The 19,265-nt window shown below is 37.5% G+C and overlaps 2 protein-coding genes and 2 non-coding genes across 5 annotated transcripts; all 4 read left to right on the top strand.

Moving 5' to 3' along the window:
- Positions 1 to 701: 701 nt before the first annotated feature.
- On the top strand, positions 702 to 6,443 carry slc25a3b (solute carrier family 25 member 3b). 2 transcript variants are annotated; one of them, XM_059535591.1, is made up of 7 exons: positions 702 to 850; positions 2,338 to 2,462; positions 3,235 to 3,414; positions 4,307 to 4,488; positions 4,828 to 5,000; positions 5,558 to 5,668; positions 6,057 to 6,443. In XM_059535591.1, exons 1-7 carry the CDS (start codon positions 715 to 717, stop codon positions 6,215 to 6,217), a joined length of 1,068 nt encoding a protein of 355 aa, XP_059391574.1. In that variant the 5' UTR covers positions 702 to 714; the 3' UTR covers positions 6,218 to 6,443. The 2 variants fall into 2 exon arrangements, with proteins under 2 accessions (XP_059391574.1, XP_059391573.1); XM_059535590.1 differs by lacking the exon at positions 2,338 to 2,462 and adding an exon at positions 2,595 to 2,722.
- LOC132125543 (small nucleolar RNA SNORA53) lies at positions 4,523 to 4,753 on the top strand. Its single transcript, XR_009426940.1, has one exon. It is a non-coding gene; the product is annotated as a small nucleolar RNA SNORA53 (small nucleolar RNA).
- On the top strand, positions 5,726 to 5,956 carry LOC132125542 (small nucleolar RNA SNORA53). The gene has a single exon (XR_009426939.1). It is a non-coding gene; the product is annotated as a small nucleolar RNA SNORA53 (small nucleolar RNA).
- Positions 6,444 to 7,273: 830 nt separating the features above from the next.
- On the top strand, positions 7,274 to 17,996 carry ldhbb (lactate dehydrogenase Bb). Its single transcript, XM_059535926.1, has 3 exons — positions 7,274 to 7,423; positions 17,338 to 17,445; positions 17,530 to 17,996. The coding sequence occupies exons 1-3, from the start codon at positions 7,274 to 7,276 to the stop codon at positions 17,785 to 17,787; spliced, it is 516 nt and encodes a 171-aa protein (XP_059391909.1). The 3' UTR covers positions 17,788 to 17,996.
- Positions 17,997 to 19,265: the final 1,269 nt, after the last annotated feature.

The raw sequence follows: 19,265 nt of genomic DNA on the forward strand, positions 1-19,265 counted from the left end.
CATTAAACAGGTTTTTACTGTAGCATTTTTACAGTGTTTTACCGTTAAATTCACAGTCATTTTGTACAGTGTGTGCTGAAAAAGCATTTTTAAATAAATAAATGAAAAAAAAGATCATTTGAATGGCTTGGCAGGACTACTGTATTTTGAAGTCGTTTTTATTTTAGAAATATATAAAAGTAGTAGTAGTAGTAATATATATGAAATTTTCTTAAAAAAAAAGGAAAACTTTTAACCCAATATCTCACATTTTACAATTTTTTTTTTTTAAATATTATTTAATTGAATCACTTGCACTGTTCATATCTCATTGTGTATTAATATCACTATATACAGCCCCTACACTGAAAAAGCTTTTTAAATAAATGAATAAATAATCTCCACCTATATTAATATTAATGAGGCAAAACTGGGCCATAGTAACATTTGTAATGACGTGGGCGGAGCCTGCAGTGACGTAGTCGCTTCCTTTATCCGGTTGAGCCTCGCGGCGCTCGCGCACATCGCTCGATCTCTGCGCAGCCGGGTAGAGGAGAGAACGGACGCGCCATCTTGCAACAGCTCCACTAAAGTAAGAGTTTCGCCAACCTAACACAACCTTTTTTTTGCTCTTCACACAGAGAATGAAGTATAACATCTCCATAGACCCTCATAATAAAACCGAGAGCGATCGAGGCCTAACTACACTGTTATTTGACATGTCTGCCTTCAGAGATGTATCCGAGCACGCTGACCCAGCTGGCCCGGGCAAACCCCTTCAGCGCCCCGCTGTTCAAGCTGCAGAAAGCTGAAGAACCGGAGAAACATGCTCCCGTACAGAAGCGCGTGTTCGCGGCCGCCGCGGTAGCTGGTAAGACCGCGGATTCAGACCATAGGCCATACATATCTAAAAAAACACCCCATGTACTTGATTTAAATGCACTTTTAATGGTTGAAATCGAGAGTAGAATCAAGATAAACAGTCTAACCCCTCACACTTTCTCCGTTTATGGCTTTATTTTAGCTTGCACCGTATCAACGATGAATAAAAGGTTAGCATAATGCTAACTAGCGTTAGATCCCCTCGAGCTGTAACGTTATTTTAGATTTATTTAGGAAGTTCCCTTTAGTCCTGTCTTTTCCTGCATATGTCACATGTATAGATTGTGTGTTTTGTAATTGCATTAAATTGTTTAGTGTGCTGAATCTGTGGGTTTCTGGCCTCCTTGCGTTCATAAAGGGCACTGAAGGACACCAGCAGAGGACGCGTTGTAAAGCTTTCACGAGATTTTTAACATTGTGACACACATCAGATATGAGTTAACGTGTCAGATATGTTAAAATGATTTTGAGGCGCTTTGGGGACATGCTGTTCTTTATTTTAAAGCGTTCTATTCTGCACATGACCTGCGTATGTACCGCTATTCTCAATGATGCGCGATCTGATTGGCTCTCTGGCGCAGGAAAGCGTCCAGCTCAAAACAAGACGCGTTCTGATTGGCCCTCAGTTTGAGGAACGCGTCCAGGTCCGGTATCGTGTATCCAGTGTCTTGCCCAACTTCTAATCGTAAATTGTAATATATTTTACATGTTTTATCAGTGCTTCTCTCTTATGAGGTTGTATAATAATTAAAATGCGATGTAGTTACAGTATAACCGCTTTAATTGGTGCCCTTAATCTTTTAAATAAGAAGGTCGTCCATAAACCGAACACGACGTTACCGTTTGAGTTTGTAGAGTCCGATAAAACAGTAAATAAATCATTACAAATAAGTATATTTACCTAAATACATTTTAAATAATATAAATATTTTAAGTACATATCGATATCCAAAACATTTATAACAAACGTCTCTAATAGTATTTTACGATGTGTTACAATGTAGTATATATTCTGCATATTTTTTAACAAAAAAATATTATTAATTGCTGATTAAATAGATAAAGCTGAATTTTTATTTGTTAGATTGTTTAAATGCAGGCATTATTAAAAGTTATTATAATATATTAAATATATATTTTAATATACAGGTTTAATTTCAATAATATTTCTATACAATATTTTACATATGCATTAAAATTAAGTTTATTATAATATAATATTATTTTTAAATATACAGTTTTATTTAATTTCAATATTATTTTTATACAATATTTTACATGTAAAAAGTCTTTTTGGATTAAAATAAAAAGTATCGGATGGGATCATCACAAAGATGGTTATATTTCAAATCTGTTGTATCTAATGGATAGGGTTGTATCTAATGGATAGGGACAAAAGTCCCGCTGGTTTCCCACTAACCCACGAAGAAGCATCTCAGTCTTTGTGGATGAATGTGATTGCGTGTTTTTCCTCAGAGGGAGACAGCTGTGAGTTCGGCTCACAGAAGTACTTGCTCCTCTGTGGCTTTGGAGGGATCCTCAGCTGTGGCACCACACACACGGCTGTGGTGCCCCTCGACCTGGTCAAGTGCCGGATGCAGGTCCGTGTGTGTGTTAGCCGGAGTCACCCGAGTGTGTCCGTGTGAGCCGACCCCAGTGCAACCCCTCATCAGCATGTTAAGTGTTGTGTTGTGATGCATGAGCATGTGTGTGTGTGTTCCCTCACGTCACAGAGACGGGCGATAGCTGTGAGTTCGGCTCGGGGAAATACTACGCCCTCTGCGGTTTCGGGGGCATCTTGAGCTGTGGTATTACACACACAGCCGTCGTGCCCCTCGACTTGGTCAAGTGCCGTCTCCAGGTCTGTACTCCCTCCCTCCCCTTCATCATTGAGATGACATCCGTGGCCAAGGGTCACTAACACTTTTAAAGTGATTTGACTAACTGGGTACCAATAATTCTTGCAAGACGTTCATTGGCAATTAAACACAGAGGAATGATAATTCATGCATTTAATAATATAAAATATATAGAAGATATTATGCAGAATGTCAGTCGTGCTCTTTTCCATGATATTGTTTGTTTCCATGAATAGAGAATATAGTATGAATTTAGAAAGAGATGAAGGAATAAATTATTCCTGATTGATGCATTGTTTTAAATTAATCTGTGACGCTCTGCCACTGATGTTATCCTAGTAACATTTGGTTTACTTTTTAATTTATTGATCTTGTTTTGGAAATGCCTTTTTGTTTTGTTTTTTTGTTGAAGTGAAACCATTAACTGTGTTCCTTCATAACCATCCGGTTCCTGCTGCAGTTCCTCTGTGTTTGTTTGCTGACTGTGGTTGTATTAATAAAATGCTGCGTTTAGGTGGATCCAGCTAAATACAAGAGCATCTTCAATGGGTTCTCCGTCACGATCAGAGAGGACGGCATGCGCGGTTTGGCCAAAGGTTGGGCACCCACCTTCATCGGATACTCCATGCAGGGGCTCTGCAAGTTCGGCTTCTACGAGGTGTTCAAGATCCTGTATGGTGACATGCTAGGAGAGGTGAGCTGAACTGATATACCAGTGTTTTGGCTTTGCTTAAATCACTAGTGTTTACACACTAGTGTAACTTTATTATATTTTTTTAAATATTGATGTTATTTTTTTATATACCAATAATAAACTGGCTATTTTATTATATAATAACATTTTATATTTAGAAAATGTTTATTGATAATGGGTTAAATGTTGTAATTTATATAATTTAAATATTTTAAATGAGCTTTATACATTACTAGTAATTTATAAAAAGTTTAATTTAATATTTTTTAATGATTAACTTCTATTCATTTAATACATAAGTGATTTAAATAACTTGTTTCAAAAAATCATTATTTTATATTACTTTATACTTGTACTTATAACTTATATAGCCTTCATATACAATTTTATCTGATAATTTTTATTATAATTGAACATCTTATATTTAGAAAATTAATATTGATAACAGATAAAATGTTTTAAAATATTTAAATTATATCATTACATGATTAACTTTATACATTACTAGTAATTTATTAAAACAAATATAGTTTTATATTTTAATCTTTTTAAATGATTAACTTCTGTTAATTTAATACATAAAATTGATTCAAATAACTAGTGTATAAAAATTAATTTTATTATTTTATTAAACATTAATTAATATTTGCCTTCATATACAATTTTATTATAATTTAATTATAGTTTACATGTATTAATTTTTTTTTTTACATGTTAACTCATTAACTTTAATATGAAATATATAATCAAATACATTTTAACTTAATTTAATATATTACATTATATTATGTAAAATTTGTAACCAGTATGCAATGCAGCCGTTCTCCACAAACGGTCATAAATGTTGTGTATTCTGCTAGCTGATGCTGAAGTGTTCTTCCTCTCTTCTCAGGAAAACGCATACATGTGGAGAACCTCTCTGTATCTGGCTGCTTCTGCCAGCGCTGAGTTCTTCGCAGACATCGCTCTGGCCCCTATGGAGGCGTGTAAAGTGCGTATCCAGACTCAGCCGGGCTATGCCAACACCCTGAGAGAATGTGCCCCTAAGATGTACGCCGAGGAAGGCCTCTGGGCGTGAGTATCCTGCACTTAAACCTGTGGTGAGCTCAACACGCTCCTTAGATCCACCTCTGGGGAGTTCCTCTGCTCCGGTTCTGTTGTGTTCTCTCTCTGGGAGCAGCAGAATCGGTCCCGAGGCTCCCAGCAGCTTCACGGCTGTACAGTTGGAGGTGCTTGAGTCATTGGCGTGTGAGATCAGTCTACCTGCTCACCCAGAATCCTCTCTGCCCTGATCCTTCACAGGAAAACCCCAGGGCAGAACAGCTGGAGAGCAGACAACCTGTTTAAAATAAACCAATAGGCCCTTATTGTAGACTGTAAATTCTTGAAACTGTGCTGTGAATCCTCTGGCAGGTTCTACAAAGGTGTGGTTCCTCTGTGGATGAGACAGATCCCTTACACCATGATGAAGTTCGCCTGCTTCGAGCGCACCGTTGAGTTGCTCTACAAGTATGTGGTGCCCAAACCCCGCAGCGAATGCTCCAAACCCGAACAGCTGGTCGTCACCTTCGTCGCTGGTTACATCGGTGAGTCTGATCTCTGAGGATCATCTTTGCTTATTAAGATCAGCTCTTATTTATAATAATAATCAAAAATAAAATACAAAATAAATTAAATATTTAAATTATTTATAAAAACAATTTACATTTATAAAAAATTAATATGATGAGCATAATTAATTTAATAATATATTTATAATTATCACAATTTTAAGGATTTATTTTAATGTAAAATTTAAATTTTAATATTATATTTTATTTGATTTACTGTTAAGATTATTGATTTAAGATTAATAATTGTATTATTAAACTAATAAAAGTATTACTGATTTATTACATTGTATATTGCTTTACACTGATTTTTATTTTTGAGTCTATAAAAATTTATATTATTGATTCGATATAATTAATTTAATAATAATTATAATTAAATTTTCTTTTATGTATTAATCAACTATATCACAATGTAAAAAAAAATATATGTATTTTAATTTATTTGCTTACAAATTTGTTTCAATGTTACATTAGTCGGCACTGATCTGGGTTCTGTAAATCAGAGTTGTGATGCATGTTTTGTCTTGTAGCTGGTGTGTTCTGCGCCATCGTGTCTCACCCTGCTGACTCCGTCGTGTCCGTGTTGAACAAAGAGAAGGGAAGCACAGCCACACAAGTGCTGAAGAAGCTTGGACCAAGGGGTGAGACGTTTGTCTTTTGATGAAGATCTCGATTCAACTCTACAGTCTTTCTATCTCAACACGCTCCTTAGATCCACCTCTGGGGAGTTCCTCTGCTCCGGTTCTGTTGTGTTCTCTCTCTGGGAGCAGCAGAATCGGTCCCGAGGCTCCCAGCAGCTTCACGGCTGTACAGTTGGAGGTGCTTGAGTCATTGGCGTGTGAGATCAGTCTACCTGCTCACCCAGAATCCTCTCTGCCCTGATCCTTCACAGGAAAACCCCAGGGCAGAACAGCTGGAGAGCAGACAAACTATCATAAGAGTTTCTGACCATGCAAAATTCCTGTAATATGCAAACCAACTCTTGCAATAAGTTTAAAAAAAAAATGGACTGAGTGTCATGTTTTTCAGGTGTGTGGAAGGGACTGGTCGCCCGTATCATCATGATCGGTACCCTGACGGCCCTGCAGTGGTTTATCTACGACTCGGTGAAGGTGTACTTCCGCCTGCCCCGCCCTCCTCCCCCCGAGATGCCCGAGTCCCTCAAAAAGAAGCTGGGCCTCACCGAGTAAACGAGATCCAGCGAGATCCAACAATCGCCCACTTCCCCCTCGACATAGCCACACACCTCCTGTTTTCTATATTTAAGTCTGTCCTGAGCCCCGCCCACTATTTAGAGTTCCATGTCTAAATAGTCTATAACAAAAGGTTCGTGACCCGAATGAATGCCGTCTGGTATTAACCTCTGACATTTTTTGTCAGTAGTACAATAAAGAGCTACCTGGGTCTTATACACAACAACTGGTCTTTCTCTCTGTCATGTTTTCACCATCTTCCAACATGTTTCTTCTGCCGAATCCCTTTAAGCATGTTATATTAAAATATAAGCACAGGATGAAATATAAGCTGGAATGGCATTAAACACAAAGTCATGTTTTCAAAGCTTTATGGTTCATTGAACTCCACATTTTTGGTGGTTGCATATTTACTGCTTTTTGTTTTAGTATTGGAAATCTCTGCGGTAGAGAATTTATATTTATAAATGCATACACAAACTAGTCTAGACCATCACGTGATTCATGCTCGTACTCTGTGTTTTGTTTGGAGGGGGAGGGCGAGGGTGAAGGGCAGCTACTTTGGTGGCCCCTATCTGCATTCATTTTTTGTTGGCTGGAATTATTTTTACATTTAATATTACCCACTGCCAATCATCCCTTGTGGGCGCCCCTGATGCCAAAAGCATTAGGATATTAAGTAGCCTAAAGATCATGTTCCTTGAAGATATTTTGTACATTTCCTACCATACACATATCAAAACGTCATTTTTGATTATTAATATGCATCGGTAAGAATTAATTTGGACAACTTTTAAAGCAATTTTCTCTCTAGCTATATAGATTTTTTTTTTGCACCCTCAGATTCCTAACAAACCATAAATCAATAAAAAGCTTTCAGATGATGCATACATCTCAATTTCAAACAAATGAACCTTCTGATTGGTTTTGTTTTAATCGCGTGTCAGACGTGGTGTTCGCGCGCGGGAGCTCGTGAGTGTCTGTCTGCAGACGGAGACCGTACTCTCTGTAAGTCACTACAGTGCTCCTGATAGCCGACTATAACAGCCTGCCATGCTCGTCTCATGGTGGCATCTCTTCCTGGGAGCGCAGAGCCTTTTCAGACACGGTAAGACTGATGCGGGAGTCGAGGCTGGAAACGGCACGCAAGTTTATGTAAGAGAACAGGCCATGTGTTTGTCTACATCTGTGGAGAAGTGTCCTGTAAGTGACCTTGATCTAAACACACACCAGCAGCAGCAGATAAAGCGAAGCAGGGCTCTACTTTACAGCAGATTTCTTGTGATTTACTGAAGAGCATCTGTGTGCAGGTGAGATCCTACTGTGTCTGATGCTGCTGATTGTTGGTGTGTTACTGTGTTTTTACTTATGAGATGAGGTTGTAGGATGTCTCGATATCCATCTGTCTTTGCTGATGTATAAACTGAGAACAGTGTTAGGGAACTGTGGCTTGGTGATATTGTAAATCATGATTGTGGTTATGAACAGGACAGGGCCAAACTTCACCAACATGTCCTGTTGAGATTTGCTTGCTTCACCACAAAGTAACCTCTCATTTCCCTTCCAAATTCTTTAAAAATTTTCATCAGCCTCAAAATCCAGTATGGAAAATTTGAAGATCTATGTTTTTAAGGCTTTTTTTATTTTATTTTATTTTTTACTTTTTTTTAAAAGTGATGTCAAATGATTAATCGCATCCAAAATAAACGTTTTTGTTTGCATAATGTGTTTATACTGTGTATATTTATTATGTATATATAATGTTGTGTATATATTAAATATATTTATATAAAATATAAGTGGATAAAAATGTAAATGTTATCAAAATATATACTGTATGTGTGTGTATTTATATATACATAATGAATATACAAAGTACACACACATATATTATATAAACAAAAAGGTTTAATCATTTGACACCACTAATATATATTTCTATATGTGTGCATGTTAAATGTATGTCTGTTAGAATAAAAAAAATAAGAAAGCACACACGTACAGTAATATTTATTTTATTATTAGATTGTTACATTATCTTATTCTTATTTATTTTATTTAAATTTAATGGTTAATTAATTGTCAACTCAATTCTGAATTGCCTGAGGAGAAATAAAATAGTTATAAAATGTACAGTGAGTATAGAAGTGTAATTTTATTATCGCTGAGATTATTTAGAATGTTTATATTTTTAAATTACATATATATTTGTAAATTCAATCTGTTTGTCAATGTAATTTTTAAAAAAAGTTTTTTGAATACACTTGATACTGTTAAAAGGCACATCATTAAAACAAAAAATACGAGTTCACATATCACACCTAAACATGCGTGGAAAACGTAATTAGAAATAGCTACAAAATTAGTTAAAAATGCCTATCCATATACAGCTATGATTCGCGAACCCCAAACTGACTCAAATGATTCGCGAACATGCTCCAAACTTCCAAACTGACTCAAATGATTAGCGAACCCCAAACTGACTCAAATGATTCCAGCTCCGAACTCCCGAAATGACTCAAATGATTCACGCTCCGAACTCCCAAACTGACTCAAATGATTCGCGAACCCGCTTTGAACTCCCGAACTGACTCAAATGATTCGCGAACCCGCTACGAACTCCCGAACTGATTCAAATGATTCGCGATCCCACTCCGAACTCCGAACTGACTGAAATGATTCGCGATCCCGCTCCGAGCTCCCAAACTGACTCAAATGATTCGCGAACCCGCTTTGAACTCCAGAACCGACTCAAATGATTCTCGAACCCGCTTTGAACTCCCGAACTGACTCAAATGATTCGCGAACCCGCTCCGAACTCTCGAACTGATTCAAATGATTCGCGAACCCGCTCTGAACTCCCGAACTGACTCAAATGATTCGCGAACCCGCTACGAACTCCCGAACTGATTTAAATGATTCGCGATCCCGTTCCGAACTCCCAAACTGACTCAAATGATTCGCGAACCCGCTCCGAACTCTCGAACTGATTCAAATGATCCGCGAACCCACTTTGAACTCCAGAACTGACTCAAATGATTCGCGAACCCGCTCCAAACTCCCGAACTGTCAAATGATTTGCGAACCCGCTCCAAACTCCCGAACTGATTAAAATGATTCACGCTCCGAACTCCCAAACTGACTCAAATGATTCATGCTCCGAACTCCCAAACCGACTCAAATGATTCACGATCCCGCTCCGCAATGGCGATTCTGGGGGGTGGCCCGGGGCCCAGATCTGATAGTTGTTCAAGTTCGTCAACACAAGAAAGGAGAAATGCTGTCAATCAATAATGACAGCTGATCAACTGATTAAGGGCCAGTTTTAAATTTTTAACTAACACAGTAACGGTCATACTGAGACTGTGAGAGCTGATTTCTGCTCAGCGGACGTTTGGCCATGCAGGTGACCCATGAGATGAGCACGCGCGCTGCACCTACTGCTGCTGGTCGGTGAAACAAACAGGAGGACGGTCACACAGAGTTGCAACGACAAAAACGCTGGAATCAGTCGATTGAGATGTATGCTAATTTATAGGGCTGTAGTCAATCAAAGAAATACTTAGTCGACCAAAGTCCTGTCCTGCACAACAATCAGTCGACTAAAAAAAAAAGACGCGATGTTTTGCATTTTGATTGAACATTTATTAAACAATTTTCATAGAGCATTTATAAAACAACAACGAAAAAACATCAATAATACATAAAACTATAATAATAATACAATTCTTTTAAAATTAAGTGATTGACAGTCACAATCGTGCACCTGACCACACCACACGCTGCAAAAAAAATGTAACTGCTAAAAAAGCTCTCGTTTATGCAGGCTGTATATTCTTCATATATTCTTCATATTCACCCAGTGTCAGGGGCGTAGTTTATGGGGGGTGGTAACCCCCCCCCCCAATATTCAAATCCATCAGTTACAACCCCCCCCAATATTTCAACATGAAAATCACAGTAGATCAAATGAAAAATATAATATGAAAAAATAGAATTCATTTATCTTCTAAAAATAATTTTGTTCCTAATCAAATATGAGTATGTCATAATAAATCAGACAAAAAACACTCCCCCCTCCATTGAACCGATTGGTAACGCCCAATCAATGAGTCGCACTTTCACCAAAACAAGCGAGTGGTGTTTGAATGGGAGAGCAGACGGTTAATGTTAACGCCAAAAATGAAGAGAAGCGCTGCACAGCGGACTTTATTTAACTGCTGGTCAGAGAGGGATGCAAAAAAAATAAAAAATAAAGCATGTACTGAGAATGAGGTATGAGAATATTGTGTAATAGTTAGTACACACCACATATATTTTAGCTAGCTAATCCATTGCAATGTATTTAGCTATAACTATCAGTATAACAAGTTACCAAAGCAGCTGTCTGTTTTGCTAGTATATTTTTCAATAGTGTCTGTAATTATCAACGACAAAAGTTTTCACATCGGTGTTTGTTTTCTTACTAAATTAATCTGACTTTTGAACGAATTGGATGAATTAACGATTTAAGTGGCTAACTCATTAAAACAGTGAAACAATTTCTTTTGATAATCTCTACTATGTTAGAATTTTATGAATTATGATTATACACAAATTTCATAACGTTATGAGGTGTATAATCCCTTAACATGTTTTTATAACAGATTCGAGGTAAATATAGCTGCAGGGTAGAAAAGTCAGCAGAGGGAGAGGAGGAGCAGGTGATCAGGTAAAGAAGATGCCATTCAATCAATAAAATAAAATAGGAAACAGTATAGAAAAACAGCAGCTTTGTAAAGTTAGGCTATACATTAATGCCTTTAATGTTTTAAAGATGTGTTTCCCTTTAAAAAAATGTATGGATGGAATCACCAAATAAAAACACTACTAGTACTTTGTTACACCACCTCTGGCTTTTATAACAGCTTGAATTCTCTGAGGCATGGATTTAACTAATGACAAACAGTATACTTCATCAATCTGTCTCCAGCTTTGTCTTATTGCAGTTGCCAGATCAGCTTTGCAGGTTGGAGCCTTTTCGTGGACCATTTTCTTTAATTTCCACCACAGATTTTCAATTGGATTGAGGTCCGGACTATTTGCAGGCCATGCCATTGACATTATATGTCTTTCCTGTAGAAATGTTTTCACAGATTTTGCCCTATGGCACGATGCATTATCATCCTGAAAAATGATGCTACCAATCACCAAACATCCTTTCAATTGATGGAATAAGAAAAGTGTCCAAAATCTCAACATAAACTTGTGCATTTATAGAAGATGTAATGACTGTCATCTCTCCCATACCTTTACCTGACATACAACCCCATATCATTAATGATTGTGGAAATTTGCATGTTTTCTTCAGACAGTTGTCTTTATAAATTTCATTGGAACGGCACCAAACAAAAGTTCCAGCATCATCACCCTGCCCAATGCAGATTCGTGATTCATCACTGAATATAACTCATCCAGTCATCCACAGTCCAAGATTGTCATTCTTTAGCCCACTGAAACCTTGTTTTTTTCTGTTTAGATGTTAATGATGGTTTTCGTTTGGCTTTTCTGTATGTAAATCCCATTTCTTTTAGGCGATTTCTTACAGTCCGGTGACAGACATGAACTCCACTTTCTGCCCATTTGTTCCTCATTTGTTTTGTTGTGCATTTTCTGTTTTCAATGCATATTGCTTTAAGTTTTCTGTCTTGGCGCTTTGATGTCTTTCTTGGTCTACCAGTACGCTTCCCTTTTACAACCTTTCCATTTGATTTGTACTTGGTCCAGATTTTAGACACAGCTGACTGGGAACAACCAACATCTTTTGCTACATTCCGTGAAGATTTACCTTCTTTGAGAAGTTTGATAATCCTCTCCTTTGTTTCAACTGACATCTCTCGTGTTGGAGCCATGAGTTATGTCAATCATCTTGGTTCAACACATCACTAATGTGTGCAAGCACTCGTTTTTAACTGCAGACTAATTAGCAGTTGTAATCAGATACAGGTGTTTGTTTTAGTAATGCAAAGTGCATGGTGATTCCATATAATTTTCCTCAGATTTGTGTGATTCCATATTTTTTTCCTCTGTTTGATCTGTAAAAACAGTTGTAATTGACTATAGTTATCTTTCTTTGTTGTTTTTTTAAGTGTTTTATACAGCCAGAATATTATTTTGTTGAGTGAAAATTGTTTTGTGGCATATATGTGCTTGGTTTTTGCTCTACACAATTAAACATTTGAATGAACATCTTCTGAGAGGGGTGATTCCATACTTTTTGCCAGGGGTTGTAGATACAGGCAGGTGAGTTTTTATAAGGGCTGAAGCTAAACGTATTTAATATTACGTTTATTAAATTAAACATATTATTGTATCAAATATATTTTTTTGTAAGCAAAACTAAATTATTTAAATATAATTTGATATAATTAAAAATAATAAATAATTAATAACATAAAAAAATATGCATGCATATTCATAAATTGTGTGTTTGCATTGCAGTTGCCGTCTGGAGTCGCACTAATGTGGCAGGAGTCAGTCTGCAGAAACTCAATCCAGACATCGGCACAGACACGGACCGAGAGAACTGGATAGAAACACACAAGTCATGGACAGGTACGTCAACGGCCTACTCTTTTAGTTCTCAAAATGCATATTATGTGATTTCCTGCCTGCCACTTATTAAAAATAGTTCTGTGAATGAGTATGCAGTATGGAACAATAAACACTTGAAACACTATGCTACATTGTCATCACATCATACAGGTGCTTCTCAATAAATTAGAATGTCATAAAGTTATTTTCAGTAATTCAACTCAAATTTTGAAACTCGTGTATTTAATACAATGCACACAGACTAAAGTAGTTTAAGTCTTTGGTTTTTTAATTGTGATGATTTGGCTCACATTTAACAATTCATGAGTTTCACAATTTGAGTTGATTTACTGAAATAAATTAACTTTTCCACAACATTCTAATTTATTGAGATTCACCTGTATATTGCTTAATTCATTGTGGTGTCTAGGTATAGTAATTCAAGCTATTCTGCTAGAAGTTAATGCATCTCTAAAGAAAAACGTCCACGACCTTGTGTTGTTCACCACACTACACTAACTGTCTAAGTGGTGCCCACAGAATAACATAGGTTTCATAGACAATTGGACGAGCTTTTGGGGCAGACCTGACCTGTTTAAAAGAGATGGTCTTCATCCCTCCTGGGGTGGCGCCACTCTTGTCTCTAGAAATATGGCAAATAGTCTTAGTGTTTATACTTGACTAACTGGGGCCCAGGTCAGGAAGCAGACAGACTGGCTAAACCGACCGTCTGCTAGCTGCCTCCCGTCACAGAGGTCAGTTAATTCTCAGCACATAGAGACTTTTTCACCTAGATATCACACTATAGAGACTGTGTCTGTTCCCCGAACTAGAAAATACAAAAAACGTCCAAACCAAGTTAAGATTAACAATTTAATTGAGGTTCAACAAATAAAAAACAGAAGCAATATGGATAAACAAATGATAAAGCTTGGCTTATTGAATATCAGATCCCTTTCTACGAAAACACTTTTTGTAAATAATATGATCACTGATCATAATAAAGATGTACTCTGTTTGACAGAAACCTGGCTAAAACCTGATGATTACATTATTTTAAATGAGTCCACCCCCCAAGATTACTGTTATAAACATGAGCCACGTCGAAAAGGCAAAGGTGGAGGTGTTGCTTCAATTTATAACAACGTTTTCAGGATCTCTCAGAGAGCAGGCTTCAAGTATAACTCGTTTGAAGTAATGGTACTTCATATAACATTATCCAAAGAAACAAATGTTAATGATAAATCCCCTGTTATGTTTGTACTGGCTACTGTATACAGGCCACCAGGGCACCATACAGACTTTATTAAAGAGTTTGGTGATTTTACATCCGAGTTAGTTCTGGCTGCAGATAAAGTTTTAATAGTTGGTGATTTTAATATCCATGTTGATAATGAAAACGATGCATTTGGATCAGCATTTATAGACATTCTGAACTCTATTGGTGTTAGACAACACGTTTCAGGACCTACTCATTGTCGAAATCATACTCTAGATTTAATACTGTCACATGGAATTGATGTTGATGGTGTTGAAATTATTCAGCCAAGTGATGATATCTCAGATCATTATTTAGTTCTTTGCAAAATTCATATAGCCAAAATTGTAAATTCTACTTCTTGTTACAAGTATGGAAGAACCATCACTTCTAACACAAAAGACTGCTTTTTAAGTTATCTTCCTGATGTAACCAAATTCCTTAGCATATCCAAAACCTCAGAACAACTTGATGATGTAACAGAAACTATGGACTCTCTCTTTTCTAGCACTTTAAATAAAGTTGCTCCTTACGCTTAAAGGTTAAAGAAAACAGTTTGACACCATGGTATAATGAGCATACTCGCACCATAAAGAGAGCAGCCCGAAAAATGGAGCGCAGCGGGAGGAAAACAAAACTAGAGGTATATCGTATTGCTTGGCGGGAACGTAACATATCCTACAGAAAAGCATTAAAAACTGCTAGATCCGATTACTTTTCTTCTCTTTTAGAAGAAAACAAACATAACCCCAGGTATTTATTCAATACAGTGGCTAAATTAACGAAAAATAAAGCCTCAACAAGTGTTGACATTTCCCAACACCACAGCAGTAATGACTTTATGAACTACTTTACTTCTAAAATCGATACTATTAGAGATAAAATTGCAACCATTCAGCCGTCAGCTACAGTATCACATCAGACAGTGCGCTATAGACCCCCTGAGGAACAGTTCCACTCATTCTCTACTATAGGAGAGGAAGAATTGTATAAACTTGTTAAATCATCTAAACCAACAACATGTATGTTAGACCCTATACCATCTAAGCTCCTAAAAGAGGTGCTTCCAGAAGTCATAGATCCTCTTATGACTATTATTAATTCCTCATTGTCATTAGGATATGTCCCCAAAACCTTCAAACTGGCCGTTATTAAGCCTCTCATCAAAAAACCACAACTTGACCCCAAAGAACTAGTTAATTATAGACCAATCTCGAATCTCCCTTTTCTGTCCAAGATACTAGAAAAGGTCGTATCCACACAATTATATTCCTTCTTAGAGAAAAATGGTATATGTGAGGATTTCCAGTCAGGATTTAGACCGTATCATAGTACTGAGACTGCTCTCCTTAGAGTTACAAATGATCTGCTCTTATCATCTGATCGTGGGTGTATCTCTCTATTAGTTTTATTGGATCTTAGTGCTGCGTTTGACACAATTGACCACAACATTCTTTTGCATAGACTTGAACACTTTGTTGGCATCAGTGGAAGTGCATTAGCATGGTTTAAATCGTACTTATATGACCGCCATCAGTTCGTAGCAGTGAATGAAGATGTATCCTATCGATCACAAGTGCAGTATGGAGTACCTTAAGGCTCAGTACTAGGGCCGCTACTCTTCACGCTTTATATGTTACCCTTGGGAGATATCATCAGGAAACATGGTGTTAGCTTTCACTGTTATGCTGATGATACTCAGCTCTATATTTCTTCGCAGCCCGGTGAAACACACCAATTTGAAAAAATATGGATTGCATAGTCGATATAAAAAACTGGATGACGAGTAATTTCTTACTGCTAAATTCTGAAAAAACAGAGGTGTTAATTATAGGATCTAAAAACTCTGCATGCAATAACCTAGAACACTGTCTAAGACTTGATGGTTGCTCAGTCAATTCTTCGTCATCAGTTAGGAATCTAGGTGTGCTATTTGATCGCAATCTTTCCTTAGAAAGCCACGTTTCTAGCATTTGTAAAACTGCATTTTTCCATCTCAAAAATATATCTAAATTACGGCCTATGCTCTCAATGTCAAATGCAGAAATGTTAATCCATGCATTTATGACCTCAAGGTTAGATTATTGTAATGCTTTATTGGGTGGTTGTTCTGCACGCTTAGTAAACAAACTACAGCTAGTCCAAAATGCAGCAGCAAGAGTTCTTACTAGAACCAGGAAGTATGACCATATTATCCCGGTCCTGTCAACACTGCACTGGCTCCCTATCAAGCATCGCATAGATTTTAAAATATTGCTTATTACTTATAAAGCCCTGAATGGTTTAGCACCTCAGTATTTGAATGAGCTCCTTTTACATTATAATTCTCTACGTCCGCTACGTTCTCAAAACTCAGGCAATTTGATAATACCTAGAATATCAAAATCAACTGCAGGCGGCAGATCCTTTTCCTATTTGGCGCCCAAACTCTGGAATAACCTACCTAACATTGTTCGGGAGGCAGACACACTCTTGCAGTTTAAATCTAGATTAAAGACCCATCTCTTTAACCTGGCATACACATAACATACTAATATGCTTTTATTATCCAAATCCGTTAAAGGATTTTTAGGCTGCATTAATTAGGTAAACCGGAAACACTTCCCATAACACCCTATGTACTTGCTACATCATTAGAAGAATGGCATCTACGCTAATATTAGTCTGTTTCTCTCTTGTTCCGAGGTCACCGTAGCCACCAGATCCAGTCTGTGTCCAGATCAGAGGGTCACTGCAGTCACCCGGATCTAGTACATATCCAGACCAGATGATGGATCAGCACCTAGAAAGGACCTCTACTGCCCTGAAAGACAGTGGAGACCAGGACAACTAGAGCCCCAGATACAGATCCCCTGTAAAGACCTTGTCTCAGAGGAGCACCAGGACAAGACCACAGGAAACAGATGATTCTTCTGCACAATCTGACTTTGCTGCAGCCTGGAATTGAACTACTGGTTTCGTCTGGTCAGAGGAGAACTAGCCCCCCCAACTGAGCCTGGTTTCTCCCAAGGTTTTTTTCTCCATTCTGTCACCGATGGAGTTTCGGTTTCTTGCCGCTGTCGCCTCTGGCTTGCTTAGTTGGGGTCACTTCATCTACAGCGATATCGTTGACTTGATTGCAAATAAATGCACAGACACTATTTAACTGAACAGAGATGACATAACTGAATCCAATGATGAACTGCCTTTAACTATCATTTTTGCATTATTGACACTGTTTTCCTAATGAATGTTGTTCAGTTGCTTTGACGCAATGTATTTTGTTTAAAGCGCTATATAAATAAAGGTGACTTTGACTTTGACTAACTGGGCCATCGGGCTGAGCGTGGCCGACCTGACAGAGAGTCATATGAAGAACCTCAACCGAGTCCATCCCGTTTGCACCATGGTGAAGGTCAATACAGGACTCTTCTACGCTACTGTAGGGACTGAAAATGTCCCAAACCTATCTTGTGCTGATGTATTGAATTTGTTTCAGGGTTTGTACAGCATCAGTGACGAGGTGTACCCGAGCCTGCCGAGTGTGTTGAACAGTGCTGGAGTGGGCAGTGTGGTCAATATGAGCCTGAGCAGCGACGAGGTCTTGCAGCTGAAGAAGAGCGCAGACGTGCGGTGGCACATCCAGAGAGACCTGAAACACTTACTCACAACCAACGGCTATTATTCACAGCTTCGAACGTTTGATTGCTGCTATGACAAGACATCCATGCCTAAGATTTTTCTTTTAACATCCTAGTTGTATTATGTTCTTGAAATTATCTTTCACATGATTTGGGGGTTTTAAAAAAATAACATATATATAAAGGAGTAGTTCACCCGAAAATGCAATTTGCTGAATATTTACTCACCCTGAGGGCATCCTAGATGTAGATGAGTTTGTTCCTTCATCAGATTTTGAGAAATGTAGCATTGCATCAGTTGCTCAGCAATGGGTCCTCTGCAGTGAATGGGGCAGTCAGAATGAGAGTCCAAACAGCCGATAAAAACATCACAGTAATCCTCAAGAAATCCAGCGATTATAAATCTTAATGACAGAATTGTTTCTTACAAACACACAGCTTTTAGCATCACAGGATGTTAACTGGTGGACAAGAGATGTTTGGATTATTGTGATGTTTTTATCAGCTGTTTGGACTCTCATTCTGATGGCACCCATTCACTTCCATTGGTGAGCAAGTGATGTAATGCTTCATTTCTCCAAATCTGATGAAGAAACAAACTCATCCTAATCTTGGATGGCCTGAGGGTGAGTAAACATTCAGCAAATTAAAAAATTTGGGTGAACCATTCCCTTAAATCAATCAGGAATTATAGAAACACGTGATTGTCAGATTAGCCCTTTGTGTGAAAACCGATCTTGGTGTCTGATGGTGAAATATAGCAAATATTATACACTGCAAATCAAAGGTTTGCACACACTTGACAGAATCCATGATTTGTGATCTTAAAAACCTTTCAACCCCCCCCCAAAAAAGAGATTTTTTTTTTTATTCAAAAAGGAAATGCATTGGAGTGGATTGCAAGGACAAGCATCATCAAGCATTTATATTACATGCTAAAGTGTTTTCTAGCAGCCCATGATGCACCTCATGAAAGTCCAGAATGATCATAGCTGGAATCTAGAGAGAAACTTGTTTTTTTTTTTCATTTGTGTCATGTTTTGATCAGTAAATGTGTCCAAACGTTTGATTGACACCGTTACACTTCCAACTGACTGTTGGTTACAGGAACTAGTCAATGTACTCACTAAATGTTGAATGAAAGTACAAAATGTAAACCACATGCTAGCAAAATAAACCATTTTTGTCTAATATTTGCACTGAGCGCAGATATAGGGTTTTAAATGTGATGTCTATCACAGTCCAACACCAGACAAGCAGACCTGTCAAGGATATATAATCCATTTATTAAACAGGATCTTTGTTGGTAAAAATTTACATTATTCTCACATTTGAAGTATTTACAAATACTTAAACAAGTCAGTCATGTATAATAACAGCATGTCCCGTAGGTTGTGAGCACGAAGAGATGAAACCGTCTCCACTCCACTAGGTGGCGCTCATGTGGAAAAAGTCCAAATTAGATTTTTACAAATAAAAAAAGCAAAACACGAACAGTTGGCACATAAAAAACCAGTAAAGACTTAATTCAGAACCAAAGTGATTCCTTTCAGTTATGCTTCGTTCAATGAGTCTTCGTCATCTGTCCATCTTG

The sequence above is a fragment of the Carassius carassius genome, chromosome 43 (assembly GCF_963082965.1).
Source record: "Carassius carassius chromosome 43, fCarCar2.1, whole genome shotgun sequence".
Classification (NCBI taxonomy): Eukaryota; Metazoa; Chordata; class Actinopteri; order Cypriniformes; family Cyprinidae; genus Carassius; species Carassius carassius.